Source organism: Aptenodytes forsteri, unplaced genomic scaffold, assembly GCF_000699145.1.
Source record: "Aptenodytes forsteri isolate BGI_AS27 unplaced genomic scaffold, ASM69914v1 Scaffold15, whole genome shotgun sequence".
NCBI lineage: Eukaryota > Metazoa > Chordata > Aves > Sphenisciformes > Spheniscidae > Aptenodytes > Aptenodytes forsteri.
The window spans coordinates 15,928,095-15,944,280 of record NW_008795129.1 but is presented as its reverse complement, the minus strand read 5'-3'; the positions used below and the strand labels follow the sequence as shown (position 1 = coordinate 15,944,280).

The 16,186-nt window shown below is 42.3% G+C and overlaps 1 protein-coding gene across 1 annotated transcript in view; it reads right to left on the bottom strand.

The window, feature by feature from the left end:
* The window catches only part of RBM20 (RNA binding motif protein 20), a 51,916-nt gene that overhangs the window by 4,553 nt on the left and 31,177 nt on the right, over positions 1-16,186 (bottom strand). Inside the window, exons 6-13 of the mRNA XM_019471643.1 lie at positions 13,072-13,215; positions 11,553-11,684; positions 9,606-9,685; positions 8,093-8,777; positions 6,094-6,192; positions 3,966-4,635; positions 1,391-1,510; positions 505-626 (exon numbers count right to left, since the gene is read on the bottom strand). Coding sequence (XP_019327188.1) covers positions 505-626; positions 1,391-1,510; positions 3,966-4,635; positions 6,094-6,192; positions 8,093-8,777; positions 9,606-9,685; positions 11,553-11,684; positions 13,072-13,215 — 2,052 coding nt within the window. The remainder of the gene's footprint in view (positions 1-504; positions 627-1,390; positions 1,511-3,965; positions 4,636-6,093; positions 6,193-8,092; positions 8,778-9,605; positions 9,686-11,552; positions 11,685-13,071; positions 13,216-16,186) is intronic.

Sequence of the window (16,186 nt, the reverse complement as noted above, 5' to 3'; positions counted from 1 at the left end):
CAATTGCTGCTCGCCGGTCAACTCCCCCCAGCTTATATACTGAGCATGATGTCACATGGTATGGAATATCCCTTTGGCCAGTTTGGGTCAGCTGTCCTGGCTGTGCCCCCGACCAGCTTCTTGTGCACCTCCTCACTGGCAGAGTATGGGAAGCTGAAAAGTCCTTGACTTAGTATAAGCACTGCTTAGCAACAACTAAAACATCAGTGTGTTATCACATTATCCTCACGCTAAATCCAAAACACAGCACTGTACCAGCTACTAGGAAGAAAACTAACTCTATCCCAGCTGAAACCAGGACAGATCCAGAAGTTGATTTCAAGGATCTGGGAGTAAGAAATTAGTGTGCTAAGATTTGGAACTACTGAAAAGTTTTGCTTATCTAAATTTCACTTCATCTGAATTCTGTCTACAGAATAAAAACTAATTTTTTGTAGCATCATCTATCTTACGCACAATCCACCCCATGAGCTAGTTGTTAGCTAGCTTCAAGTGTGTTTTTACCTGAAGATTTTTGTAGTGAACAGTACTTCTGCAGTGACTTGTCTTTGCGGTCTCTTCATTTGTGTAGAAGAGTCCACAGAGCTTGCAGTAAAACCCAGTTCTAGGCACCACAAATTCCACACCTATTGAGAAATTCTGAATTACATTAAAATGTCAGTTGAAACCCTTCCCCTCCATAATAAACTTGTTTTCAAAGAAAAACGTTGCTGTTTAGTTAAATGACATAGATATGAAGACTGAATCCTGGATTCACTTCTCTGATCTCCCTAATTTTGCAATACTGATCTGCAGTTTAAAATCCCGTGCATTGCAAATATACCTTCCACTTGTCTCTTAGATATTATACAAATTTAAAAATGTACCTTCTCACACATAATATTGACTGGAAACTCCACTGTGTAACCTCAAGGGCTAGAATAGCAATAGTATTTATTAGCAGTAAATTCATGCTTAAGTTACACAGATTGCTCTTTAGGATGTACTTCTTCCAGGTGTTTTACTCATGATCAGTGTTTACACAGTAAAACCAATACTTTTGCTTATACTGAAAGTATAATCAATACTTTTATGACAAAGACTTTTAAATTACTAAGTATTTTTCATATATATTTCATATATAGTCCAAGGGAACTTATTTCATCTCATCAGCGACATTAACAGCTATCTTTTGCCATTCATCTGGAATGAAATTAGCAATGATCTATCATCAAAAGCCCGTTTCTTCCAACAGCTACCCCTCTGTCATATACCTTGTTCCTTCACTCTCCTCACATCTGTTCTGAAAATAAATATAGCAAGTAGCCTTAAAGTGACATCTTGTTGTAAGCTCTAGGTATTGCAGTGGGCGGCATTGCAGGCCGAGGGTGGCCTGGGCATCTGAACGTACCCAGGGGAATGCTGAGCTCGGTGAAGACGTCCTCTTGTTCCCAGCCTGGCGGAGAGTGCCTTCTTTTAGACTCTACCTCCGGGTATTCCAGAGATCTTATTTCCAGGTACCTAGAATTTGCTTAACAAATGAATAAATGTATTGAATGAAAACAGTTTATTAATGTAAAGAGACATTTGTAGACTTCTTGGGAACACTTTCTGGATGGATCTATAAATGAAGTAAAATCTGGAAAAAATGCTTTTCCATTCAGATCAGAGGCCTACTCAATGCAACTCCAACAGCTATACCACACTGCAGTCACCCCTATTTCTCCCAGTAGACCATTTTTCTATTTCTAATTTCACTTTCGTTATGTTTTTTCTTTTCATATTTTAATCTCTAAATAGATCTATAACATTATATGTGCCTCTGGCACAAGCATGGTCCGACTGCAGCTCCATAACCACGTATAGTATTGCAAGACCAGTGATGGAGCTGGGCTAACACAGGGGCTGCTGAGAAAGGGGGGGCCAGCAGGACCTGCTGAAAGCAAATCCCCAAACTGCCTAAGGAGCTGCATGGGCAGAGCAAACCTTCCTCTGGTAGGACCCCTGCAGCACCATTGTTATCTTCTCCCTGGAGTCACTCTTCTCCCATCCTCAGCTCTCCAAGGGATAGTTTCTGCTTTACGGCTCTTGGCCACTTAAAGATTTTGGTTCCTGGCCAGTAGGGATGGGATGGTTCGCCCCTGCTGACCAACACTAATGGACACAGGCAGGAGATTCAAGGTGTGGAAAACAGTGGATTGATTTGCTGAGGCAGATAAAGCCAGTCAAAAGAACAGATGCTCTCCCTTCCTAACATGTGAATTGCTTTTATTTAAAAAAAGATAAATTTGTTATCACAGAGCAACAGAATTACAGATAAACTGGTCTGATTCCTATTCTTCAGTTCTTACATCAAAGAACTAGTTCCCTTACCCTGACAAAATTTCTATTGCATTGCAAATTTCACCTAGATAAGGGATATAGTTTCTCATAAAACAAATATATTTTTGCCCAAACCAAACCCTTCCTGTCTTTCAAGTCTGTAGTTCAAAGATCTGCAATTTCTGGCTTATAAGAATGAATTTTTCTTCATTGTTTTAAATACATCCATTACATTATTTAAAAGAAAATAATATAAAATCCTGACTGGTTGGCTTTCAAGTCAACTTTAAGCCCATCCCAGGTTTCCAAATCTGCAGCAGAGATCCTGGAAAACCCACAAGCTTCAGTTAGCTCTTCTTAAGACACCCAGGGCCTTTGTGGCAACTTAAGTCCCACTTAAGTTGATTTCTGGGCTTCTGAGCTGGCAGCTGCATTTGCAGAGAGCCTAGAGCCTTGCACTGCAGATACCAGACACCAAGTGCATGGCAGAAACCTGGGAAGCACAAGCTCCCCTGGAGCTTCCAGGCTCCCTGCTGGCAAGTTGGAAGCTGAGATGCTGAAAACACCGAAGTAACTATGCTCTTGGGATACCCAACTCTTTCATCAGCTGGCTGCCCATGAAGTGGGCAGCCCAGGGGAGCCAACCTTGCCATTCCCAGTCCCAGGGAGTTTGCGTGGCAGTGTTATCTCCAAATATGTAAAGCCTGGCAAAGTGTCTTCAGGCCAAACAGGTAAGTATTGAAAACTGAGCGAGTTTCAAATCTGTCCCAAACTAACAAAAAGTTAGTTTAAAATCAGACATTCACATTAAATGTTCAGCTTTTTCTGGTGAAAAATTGCACCCTCAAAAATCTTCCAGCAGCTTCTGTTCACAAACCCTTCTCCATCACATGGACTCTGGTAGCAACAAAAAAGAGCATGCCTGGCCAACATGCTCTATGCTGTTTTCCACTTCCCCTCATTATACACAGCCCATTCACTCAAGTTTCATTTGAAAGTGTGACAAGGAACTGAACTCACTTTCAGACACTCAAGATCTTTTTTTTCCCAACAGCTAAAATATTAATAGGCAGCTATGATTACATTTATTGGCATTATCTCACAGCGTGTCCTATCAGTTATATTATATTAAAGGCAGCATGCGGTACCTAACAGGAGATGATAAGGCAAGTCCTGACAAAAGGCACGTATTTGCATGAACAGGGACTGAGAAGTAACAATCTACGGATGATTTCCATGTTACTAACGCTTCAGTACAGTGTGTAAGAATACCCACCTTGTCCAGGAGCCAGCCAGACATTACAGATACTTTTCTGTTGACCTTCAGAGACTGTCACTCATTTCATTGACAATTCAAAATAAATTTAGCAGGGCACTGAAAGAGTTCAGCTAAACTCATGTGAACCTTGACATGACAATTATAGCAGCTTATGCCTTTCAGAAAGTTTGCAAGCTGCTTATCATATTTCCTTTACACTATTCAGCTAAGAGCCTCTAATGGTTTAGCTTGGCGAAAGGCACTGGGGTTCTTTTACTGAGCTGCTCCAAGGACAAATCTTCATACTATTAGCAACATTTATTCTTGTTAGCAATAAATTTCAGTCTACTGTCAGAGAATAATGCAAAGCTCTCTGCAGGCTGAAAAGAAAAAAAACAGTAGTTACCCTTGGCCTCTGGACACTCTTGGCTTCCGTGTCTTGTTTCTTCACCAGCGTTTTTAACAAGCATTTCTATAACTTCTCTGCTCTCAGCTCCTTGTGATCCCATCTGTTTGTAATCATCTATAAATGTATCAGGGAGCTGGAGAGTCTCTTCTTTCAGATGAACAGAAGGTGTATGGTGATCTTCGGGCTCTACGCGAGTGTCAGAGCTCTTATCAATTTTCCCTTCCTTCAGCTGGGGATCAGACTCCTTAGCAGATTGGTCTTCTTGCAATTCCTCTGGCTTCTGCTCAGGGTCCAGATTTAGGCTTGATGCTTCAGTTATAGCATCATCATTATCATCATCCTCATCATCATCCTGACAGCCGCTAGAAGCTACACTGCCCTTTGCTGATCTGAAGTTTGTTTCTAAAGCTTTATGGGCAAACTTGTCTTCACTCCTGGTTAAGTGGCTGTGATCGTTTTTCAGTTCTAACATGGTCGACATACAGGGACACAATTCTGAAGCAGTTTTATTTTTTTGATCAACTGGTACTATTTCTTCAAGCTCAGTTATATCCGGCTCCATAATTAAATCATCTTCTCCCACTTCATCTACTGTCACTAATTCCTCCATGTTAGCAGGATACCAGGTCTCACCTTCTATCTCACTTCCACTCTCCCAGTCTCGGTCCTGTCACAAAGATGTAAAACATTTGAGAGATCAGTGATTATAGATCACCACTGTTAAAAAGTGGGCTTTGAACATCAGTAACCAGGAAGAACTTTGATCTGGCCATGCCTAACCCCTCTCATGTTTTAGTTCCAAAGAACGATATGCCTTGGTGTTGTGATTTTAAACCTTATGCACAAGGACAAGCAATCTCTTTTTAATTGTCACATAAACTTCACTTTGTGGAGATCCTGTAACTGCCTTGGGGATTACAGTCTCTCCAGTCTCCTGCTCCTTACTTTTCTGTAAGCAGCAGAACAAGGCACAACCTGTTATACTTTATTATGCAACTGACTCTACTATGTGATCCCCAAGGAAATGAACCTCTCCCCTTTCTCTATCTCCATCCCAGGGTGGCGAGAAATAGGCAGCACAATGAGAATATACTGAACCTCAGTCTAGCCACTGTGGCTTTCACTTTGCTGGACTAGGTCCTTTAAATTCCTACGGTGACTGAGAAAATGTGGCTACCTTCTGTAGTCATTTCCATCCACCAGCAAGAGCCCTCTGCCAGGGACTGTGTTGGTAGAGATTGGCCTAGACTTTAAGAAAAATCAGTTTTACAGTTACACTCCAAGGTACATAATCTGAAATACCTCATATATGCAGTTGTAGACTTACAGGACTCAGACACTAATATTGGACTTCAGAAGTATTAGAATTATAACGTATATGTTACTTTTAAGACACGCAGCTTAGATTTCAACTCCCAGACTCACTGTGTACACATAATCTATTAATAATCTGTATTCTCCTCCTGTTTGGCCATTCCCACACTTCCCCTCCTAGAATCCTAAAACAGCATGAAAACTCTGGGAGTTGACACTGTTCTTGCCAGGAGATCAGTTTTCTACAGCAACAGATATCAATAGCTTCCATATCTGACCATCAACCCATGACCCTACAGATATGAAGCTGGAGGAATTCCAAGGACATTGCTGTCCCCGACTGCGATGCTGCAGTAGGGGTGCTGTAAAAACATTATTTAATTAAAAACAGAAACAATCAGAAGAGGCTACTATCCACAGTCCATCTAAGGCCAATGTTCTGAAAAGTTTTCATCATTAGTCCCCTCCTTCTCCACCAGCTGACCACATCCCCTATTTTTGGGCACGGTTCACAAAGTTACACAGTTCACTCGGGCATACATTACTTACAGTTGCCAGTGCCAAGGGCTATGCATGTGAAGCAATGTACATGGGCAAAGAGCAACTAAAAAAAGAGTTCTGGAGACTTCAGGAAAAGCTATCCCTTAAAGCAGAGGTCAAGATAAGGCAAGTTAATTTATACAACCCCCTTCTATAACCCCTTCACAAGCCTTTCCGTGGGTATTTAATATTTCAGTTGGGAGAATGTGCTACCAAACCTGGGGTTTCACTCATTGTGTCATGGAAGCTGCACCAACAACGTGTCACCAACCTTCTCTTTTCTTGTGTTTTCCAGAATCTCTCCAGATTCTTTTCCTTGTTTATTAGCTGAAGGTGAGCTCTTCTCTGGAACTTGCTCCTCTTTTCCAAGCTAAAATAAATACAACATATACACATATGGCAACACACAGTGGTGCTCTATTATGTTTCTATTCTGGGTTTAGGGAAGCAAAGTCACCACAAGGTCACATTCTTTATTTCTAAAGTTTATGCAAGTCAACTGGGCTGTGGGAAAAGACCCAAGAATTGGATTGCATTAGCAAAGCTGCACAAGTAAGGATTAAGAAAAAGAAATTTAAACAAAGTTAGAGAGATGTAGTTTACATCATAGAATTGGCTAGAAGACAGGTGGGGGAGAATGTGAATTCGTTAAAATTTCCAGCCTCCAATCCTCTGTTCTCTACCCACATCTGTTATGTTGGCTCAGACATGGCAAGAAAAGCAGCAGTGTCGAAACTCTGCAAAAGACCTCAACTGTTTTGTTTATTGATGTAGGATCAGTCGAGAATGCAACTGCTTGCACAGTTCATATTTTGGAAGAACAAAACCACAGTACTACCTGGCACTTGGTGAAAAAGAGGCGAAGCAGAAGTGTGTGTTCAAGACATTCAAACCTAGTTCTTCCTTTTAAAATAAATTATTAGCAGTAGTCCCTGGAGAGGTGTGCCTTTAACAAAGCAACTTTAAAATAACTTGAAAAACACGCAGAGGAGTGTGCAACACTGGTGATTTAGGGTGCTGTCTGACATTTCTCTCTGACATCTCCTCCCAAGGAACCATCCATCACGGTGAAATACCAGCCAAAGGAGAGATGACAAAAGGTGGTACAGACACACATATCTATGGCATGAGGTAGTGCTGCTGCCTGTTACAGAGACTAGCTGAGTTACAAGATCTAGAGATTTCCACCAACCTTGCCCCCACATGAAAAGAATGAACATAAGGTCAACTGAAAACAACCAAAGATGGCCCTGACAGCACAAAGTCACAAGCTAGAGATGGACCCCTGGTCAGCAAAGCAGCTCTGCAGCCTGCTGTGCCAGCATCCCCAGGGGTGGATGGTGACAGTGTATCACTGGGGGGGACCGGGGGAGGCAAGGTGGCCAAGAGCCAGTAACAAGATCCCCATAGGGTGGGGATATGGGCATGGGCTGTACTGGGACTGAGCGAATGAGGCATCTTGATCTGTTCCCTCTCCACTTTTTCCCAGTGGAGAATCAAACCCACAAACGCTGCCACTTTACCAACCAGGAGTATTTCTCCAGAGATCCCGTAATTTTACAGGTGAGCTGATTCAGTTGTTCTGCCATGGGAAGAGATTCCTGCCAGCACATTGAAGGGAGTGGTGTGAATTATCCCTGCCACAGCTGAGGGTAGGGACATAAGATTAACAGAAACCAATTGCTCTGCTGAGTTGACCAAAAATAAAATGTTCCTCATTAAAAGTTCATTCCCCATTTTAGCCGTATAACAACCAGTTCCCTGTATCGTTCTACAAATACTGTGCGTCCCTGTAAAATAACACTTAATTCCCAGATAACTCAATTCACTTCACAGGCAGTGGAAGGAGGTGATGGATGCAGAGAGAGCAGCTATGGGGTATTCTGCACAGACTTAGAAGAGAGAGCAGTAGGGCAATTGCCCCTGCACACACAACCTGCATGCAGACAGCAGACTGTCACTTGGTTTTGTTGTGAGTTGTCTGTCCCCTTCCCCTCACTGGTTACCCAGAGGTTCTGTGCTTGACAGAGAAAGACAATGTCCATGTACCCAACACCACAACACTGTAATAGATCTGCATGATCTGGGCAAAGACGTGGACAAGATGAGCTCCCAAGATCTCTTCTAGGACTATATTCCCTGATTTTATCATGGCAAAACATTGCATGTCACCAGCACCACACCCACAACAACTGATCTAAAATATTTCAGAAAATATATTACTTCAGCATTTACCTTCTTCTTACTTACAGTTTCAGATCTCTATTTACCTCATTCTCAGGAGGTTTGGTTTCCTTCACATCACTGCCTTCAGCAGCAGCATCTTCCTCTTGGTCTTTTTCAGCTTTCTTCACCTTATTCTTACCACTTTGTTTTTGCCTGGAGCCCTCAGATGCTTTGCTGTGTTTCTGTTCAGCTGCCTCCTCCCTGGCAGCATCCTCGCTGTAGGAATGCCTGCGTTCCCTTAGCTTTGCCTCTTCCTTTCTCTTAGATCTCCCAGGTAAATCCTGCAGCTGTCTCTGAAACTTGTCAGATTTTGACTTAGAGGTTTTTCGGTAGTAGTCGTCTTCCCTGCTCTTGTAGCCAGATAAAGGGTGAAGGGAGCCAGGGGAACCACTCCTTAAATATTTTTCTCTGTGCCCTCTGCCTCCTTCAATCCGTTCATCCAAATCAAACTTGTCCAACTGTCGGGAATAATGTTTCCTCTCATGTACCCACGTGTCAGTCCTGTCCCTCTTCTCATCCCCATTCTCTCGCCATTCTCTGCAGTCTCTTTCCTCTTCCCGTCGAGAATACGGGGACTGATCCCATGACTCTCTCCCATTTCCCCAGTCAGTCCTGCCGGTCCCCATTGGACTGTGGGGTGAACTGCAGGAAGTAAAGCTGGGAGTGTGGGATCGGGGCGACAGGGAGCGGCTTATGGGGCTGCGAGAGCGGGGCCTCTCCGTGCCATACCTGCGGCAAAGGGAAAAGGCAGCTGTAACTGGCTGACCCACTGTGGTCTACCAAGTTCTTGTACACCGGAAACACATGGGGACTGCGCTGGTGCCTGTGAATCTGAGACCCCAGGCTTTTCACAGACATGCACTGCACAGCTGCTACCACAGTGAACAGGAGAAAAGGCAGTGTCATATCCACAGAGCTTAACTAAATCCCCACAGATCTGTCAAGAATGTATTCATTCATTCTTAAAAGTGTCTCATAGGGGTTTAGCATTAAAAGCTTATAATATGTTAATACCTTTACAATGACCCTAATGTCTGTACCCTTAATACTCACTCATCTAGGGCATCTCTGAGACAAAAGTGGCAAAGGTCATCTGTTTAAAAGACATGTTTTAGGACTGTGATTCCTCTCCATTTTTGCTGGAAGGTCCAGAAGTCAGGCAGGTCACAAATATACCCAAATACATTTTAATCTGAACCAGCTACTTCCTACTAGGTCTCGCAGCACCCCCAGCCTTTACGCTTTTCACTCAAGGGGGAGGAGAGGGGAACAGCTTCATTTTTGTGTTCTTCACATGCCAGGTGTATTTTCTGAGTCATTATCATCAGTAGGAAAGAGTTCATTCATATTCATAACACGGACAGTCTCAATCTGATCTCATTATATAGGCCTTGTACCTACTATTGTACCCACTTATATTTTTACAGTGATTTGAAGTGAAATCCAAGTTAAGAAAGCAAATGAGATGAGAGAGAGAAGCACACAGATAATGCTTTTTCTACCTGCAGGTTTACAGACTTATCCAGGACCCAATTCCAGACTATGGAGAAACTTTACCTGTCCCCTTCACGCAGCAGGTCCCTCTCCCTCTGCGAGTGGATGTCTTGGATGATAGCAGCCACGTTCTTACCTGGTTTCTAAATAAGACAAAGACACTGTTTAGCATGCTGCGCTATTCTCCAAGCTAATATAGGTGATTTGTCCTTCAAGAAACAGCATCCATGCATCATTTAATTATACTACTACTGAGAAATATTTGGTTTCAGTGCTGTGGTTACAGTCTTTTCTGCAGCTGGTATCTCAAAAACATGATCAAAGCAGTAAAATGATACAAATGGAAAATTTGCTCCATTACGTTGTAGCACTGTCTCCTCATACTTAGCTGCTGTAACAGGCTTTGGAAACTACTTTGTCCTTCCCTGATACACATTCACTATAGAGTACTTTCTAGGAATTGGATGTAAGAGGAAGCAAACCAGATAATTTTTCTAATATCTGAATTAAATATGTATAGCAGCCTATCTCTGACCCTCTGGGAATGAACTGCCTTCTTTTCATCTCAGAGTTTAACTCATTCTGGAGTATAGCTCTAAAAGACCACGTTTAGACACAAGAGCTTCAGAAAAGCTAAGTGCAAGAAAGATGCCTACAGGAAGTGTTGATTACTTGAGATTCAAGATAATTTACAAAAGATGCACTACTGCAGGCTGGAGTGCACACAACCCGTCAAACACTTGGAGCATACACAGCTGAGCAACATAATCATGCAGGAACTCAGAGCAGTTTGTAGTGGTAAATAGTTCATGCATATTCCCCCTTCTATGTTGCACTTTTGTTTGTTTGTTTGTTTTTAACAAAGAGAAAGGGCTTTTGCTCGTGCAGAGAAAAATAATTCCATAACCTGAAAAACTGCCATTGGAAAGGCTGAAAATCTTCCTGAAATCTAGGCAAACTCCCACACTGTCCTGGGTAATTCCTGTTCCGCCTCTATGTTAAGATGTACAGTCTCCGCCACCTTATATCTGAACCCCTTCACTGTACCACGCTAAGAAAGGCTGCCCTGGTTTATGGACTTTTGGCAACTCCTTTAAGTCTCCTTAAACTATTAGACATGTACAGGAGAGAAAGAGACTTTTCCAAAAGTCAAACCAAACCATCTGAGTTACTTGTTTTTCCTCAAGGCTCATAAAAGGCCTCTTAACCTCTTAACTTGGAACATTACAGAGTTATTTTATAAAATAACTTTGTGCTGTGTTAGATAATATAATATGAAGCTTTTCAGCTCTGCATTGCCAGTTCCAGTCCAAGTCTCCATGCAAAAAAATACTCTCTTAGCATTACACATGGCAGTACATAGGCTTCCATAAATATGCTCACAAGAACACTGATTTTTGGACATCACTCAGGTGTTCACATCAGAAGTGTCACACACTCTACAGAAAGTCCAAAGACTATTGCTCTGTTCTGACCCTATGTAAAAGATAAAAAAATCTTGCTTTTTAATTTAGGTCATTCACAAGAAAGAAAGAAAAAGAAATCAGTGTGAAGTTTAGCCCTGTCATCGCTGCTTGGTATAGAGATTGTACTATGGCTCAAGTGTGTAAGCAGTGAAAAGCATTGCTTCAGGCTTAATGCTTGACTAAAAGGATAGGACTGTCTTATTTTTGCTGACATGTTGTATCTTACACATGGCTGTGTTTTAGACCTTTGTTAGACCAAGCAATGTGGGGAGCCTGCCCAGAAGGAAGCTGAGAAGGGATTTTTGAAATAATGGTATGAGAGGACCAGAGAAAATGGGATCTCTTCCAAGAGTTAAAATTTAGAACAAGAGCAAGCAGCTAAGTATAAAAGATCATTAACATACATTCATTAATCTTTCTAAATTTCTTTTTCCATAATATTAAAGCATTAATTAGAAATCGGTGATCAGCAAAGATTTTTAGATGTATTCTCTGGGATGTGCCATGGAAACTCAGGAAATCTGATCAGGAATGACTGTCTTACCTTCAGCTGCAATTCCTTGTATCTTTTAGACATCCTAATAAGTAACTTGTCATCATTTATCATAGCGGGTTTTTCTTTGTAGTACTGCACCATGGCTTGTGCTGCTTCACTGTAAGCCATTTCCAGAAAGGCCTAGCACAAATGGGGAGAGCTTTAAAATCTACTACATAATTAAAAATACAAAGTATAAGAGAGAAAAGGCAGCACAGTAATTTTCGTTTGGATTCTTCTCATGCAAAATGTCTTGATAGTACAGAACTGGGTAGCTTTCCAGCCCTGGAGCTGAAATAGTAACACTCAGTTCATTGCTCAGCCTCCTTTTAACTGCAAATGGTTTCAACCCAGCTATTAAAGCTGATATGCAACTTTAGAAGCCAGTTTAGTTAAAAACTAAATGACTGGAATCTAATCTTTCTCGATACATGAAAACATCACCTTTCCCTCGCTTCCTCACTGGTGCTTCTACATCATGGTCAGCTGCTGACAGGATGCAGAACTGCAACGCTGCAGCATGCGCTGCTCCCGAGATTGTCAGCTGTGTCTTGCAGAATTGCAAGGGACCCAGATAAAAGCAGAACATCAGAGCATGAGCAGCCAGAACAAAGCCAAAAAAGAGTTTAAAAAACCTGAACGATGTTAACTAGCACTTTTGTTTACATGAAAATTGCATTTGGTGTGACTGCAGTTTAACTGGTCAAGGAATATACTCACAGCTGTGTAATGACTGCATTTTGAAACATTACAATCTCAAACATTGCCCACTGGCGTGGATTCTACATCCACCTGTACTGTCTGCTGCAGGTATGTGAGAGAAGATTTTCTAGTCTTCCCAGCCTACCACCACTGGTAGACTTAAGCTACTTAAACTAGACTTAAGCTACCTTGAAGAAAGAGCTCTACTACAATCCGGTGCAGATTAAAAGGGAGTGAGGTGTCAGTGCCCCCTGTAAGGGCACAGCCTTCCTTCAGCATGTGTGTGACAGATCACCCAGCACAGCCATGGCCTGGGGGCTCTGCCACCAGCCTGTAACTGTAATTACACCATTGCGGGATCTGCCTCTGCTGTAACAACAGTTCAGCAAACAGTGTAGGAACCGAACCAGACTAAAGTGCAAGTCATTCTTGAATGCCCAGTTCAGCTCTATGAGTATGGGTAAGAAAGCAATAAAAACCTCCCAAACAGAACAAGAGAAGTCCGAAAGTAACCCTAACATGTGGCTGAGAGAAGAAGGCCAAGTTATTAACTTTTTAAAAAATTATTATTATTTTTAAAAGTACAGTTTTACAACACTTCTTCATTGAGATTTCTGGGTTTTTTTAACAAGAACTATGAGGCAGTGGTCATGTTTATGCCATCATCTCATTCTGCAAACACCATTTTTTTTACTTTAAGAACAGGCTTCACATATTTAAGTTTCTATTACAAAAAAAAAGGTATTTTCCCCCAAGACTCCATCTTCCTGTCAATATGTCTTTATGCCAATAGATGTCAATACCAATGACCCCAAATGCACAGTACCTGATTAGTGGATTTCATGAGGATATAGTTGGTGACCTTCCCAAACGGGAGGCCCAGGTTAATGACATCATTCTCTGTGCAGCTTCCCTCGGGGAGGTTGCAGATATGAACAACTCGACCCAGTGTAGATTTCCTCTGGGGAAACTGGGGAAAAAAACAACTCAAAACAATGTTTTTATCTTAGATATTCCATCCACTAGATAAGACCTTACATTTCTGCAAAAAATTAAATGTTCTGTTCTGCATACCTGTTATTAAGGACAAATATCCTTCTTTAAAACCTTATTTTAACATCCTGGTTTAGAAATACAGTTGGGAAGGGAAATTGCAGTGCAGCTTGCAATGGAGTCTCTATCCCTGGACATTACAAAGTCCAGAGAGGATTTCTAGAAGAGATGGACATTACAAAGTCCAGAGAGGATTTCTAGTTCAAACAATCTCTTGTTCAAACAGGATTAACCATATTGCTGCAAAAGGTAATTTGCCACCTCAAACCTTATGGACTCCAGGGCTTCGGTTCCCTGGCATGTCACAACAGAGGGCTGGGCTGCCACGGGCACAGGCCACTGCACTGTACTCAGCACCAGCGAGAGTTTGGAGGCCCCTCGATGTTTGGCGATGGAGGGTGCCCCTGCCATGGGGAGGTCTCAGCCCCTCCTGATGAGCTCCCTGCAGGGCCGGTACCCATCTGGTACACGAGCACAACCCCTACGGCTCCTCTGCCAAGTCAGACAGCCTTCCTCACCCCGTCTGCATCTGTCTGTCCCACTGGGGGCTCTGTGCCTTCCCCGCACATGAAGGCACCATGCACTATTGCTGAGTAAAAGGCTCTTAGCAGATAATTTGCAAGCAATGCACAAAAAATTAGTGTTTTCAAGTATTCCATAAATGCCCATTTATGTGGTGCTGGTGGTGCCTGGAAATTGAAACAGATGCTCACTGCAGTCCCTGCTGAATTTATGGACGTTAGAAAGCAGTTTAGGTGACTACAGAGTTGTTCAGGATAGCAGGGGCTGAATTTAAATCCTCCTTCTGCCCTGGTGAAACAGACTGGGCCGAGGGTAAAAGTGACCCCATTTAACTTGTGAGAGGACACACAGCTGTACCTCAGGTTGGAAAACCTACTACTTTCCCCTCTCACAACACCACACAATAGGAAGGTCTTTTCTGCTGGGGGCATAGTGACCACTGGACACACAGAGAGGCAGAGCTCCGGAACTGGGCTGGCACAGGCACATGGCCACCGGTGCGGTAATAGCTTCCCAAGGGTGGAAGTCTGTTTTGGAGTGCTGGGGCAGTTCCCAAAGAGCTGCCCATCTCCCTGACATGGAAAGCAGGCTCTACACTCCTTGTGCAAAGAGGCATCAGGATATACTCAGAGAGGAACATAATTTACACCAGCTAATGACATGCAAAACATCACTCACACAGGATTAAGTCTTCCCAGACTACTTCCCTGTTTATGACCTCTGCTGTTAGGATTTTACTGAAGTAACTCTACCTTCAGTTAAAATTGTGCCATTCAAGGGAAGATGCAAATCACATAATCTTGTGGGATCAAGTTCACCAGAGCCATCACAAATGTTTGGCTTGTCAGCAAGTTACAGAGCTAATGTTATCTTATTTACACCTTCATCCCATTACCTTCCTTCCAGACTTCACCACTTAGCCATTTGTGTATTTGTGCTGCAGCAAGACCCTGTGTTATACAGTGGTCTGCTATTTAGCTTGCACCTTACAGAGCCTGCCCAGGTGCATAACGTAAGTCAAAGAAGTGCCAAAGTCCAGAAGTAAGATATTTCTGCTAGCAGAAAAATAACAAAGACCTGATCCTGAAAAAGATGAAGCAACTCGACTCCACGTGAACAGAAAAGGAAGTGATGGCTGCGTGCATCTGGCAAGGCAGCATGTAGTGCACAACAGAAGAATACAACTACAGCTAGCAGAGGAAAAGGAAACCTTCCTGACAGCAAATGCAGTCCCAGTGTAGGAACACCGCAGGTCACCTGGCACCTTTTTGTGTTTGTTTTGTTTGTTTTGTTAGATCTGTTAAGAGATGGTATGTTAAGAGTCTATGGGACTAGAAAGACTTAGCTGTTCCCTACATAGGCTCCAGAGCCCGCGTACATTAAATCAAATGACTGTAAGACATTACCACCTCCCCACAATCGGCAATGGCTTAAATTAAAATGCTATGCCATAAATCTGCTGTAATTTATGATTAAGAAGTGGTCACATACTCATACCAGAAGTTGATGGGCTGTACCAAGCAATAATCTTGACAGCTAATTGAAGTTAAATTGGATCCATTCATTAAATAGAGCTGTAAATCACAGCCAGAAAAGGAATATATACTTTCCATATCCACAGTCAGGAATTTAGAGGAGCTGTTGTGTGTCAATTGTTGAATGCAATTTTCAATAAGACTCTGTTAACTTTCTTTGCAACCGATGTCTACAGGGGTTTACCAATGCAGCTGGACAGCTACTACAAAAATAATTTGATGCACAGCAGTGAAATGCACCTCATACCGTTTGCCATATTATTACACCAATCCAATTTGGTTATTTTTTATTACAGCCTTTTTTTTCAATTTTTTTGTTTCTTGCTTTTCAAATTCTTTATCTGTTTCTTGAGCTTCGCATGAATCTTTTCTAAAGATAATAAGAAACTGACAGTCCCATCCCTCCAGTGCTAAAGGCTCTCCATGCCCGAGTGAAGGCTTGTAGCACTGTATTTGCCTTTTGAAGAGGGATAGTTATTTGCAGATGGATAGCACAGAGCAAGCTCTTCCAGAAATCTGAACACTTTGTTTATGATTACATGCAGGGTCAAGTATAATCTCCCACTCCCACTGCTCATTTAAATGGCAGCAGCCGCCTAGCTGAAAGTGAATACTACCGTGCAAAGGTGTAATAAATTATAAGCCACCTGGTTTGCGGGGTGAATGACAGCTGGCAAACTCAATCTTAACACCTCTAATATAGCTCCCTGTCCACCCAATGAGCTTCTGAAGAAAAAGAGGATTTACAGTGTCCAGGAAAATCAAAGTTATTGTTTCTTTTATCTCTTGTAGTACTGCAGGTCATTCAGAAGGAGGACTTCTGCAGGCAGC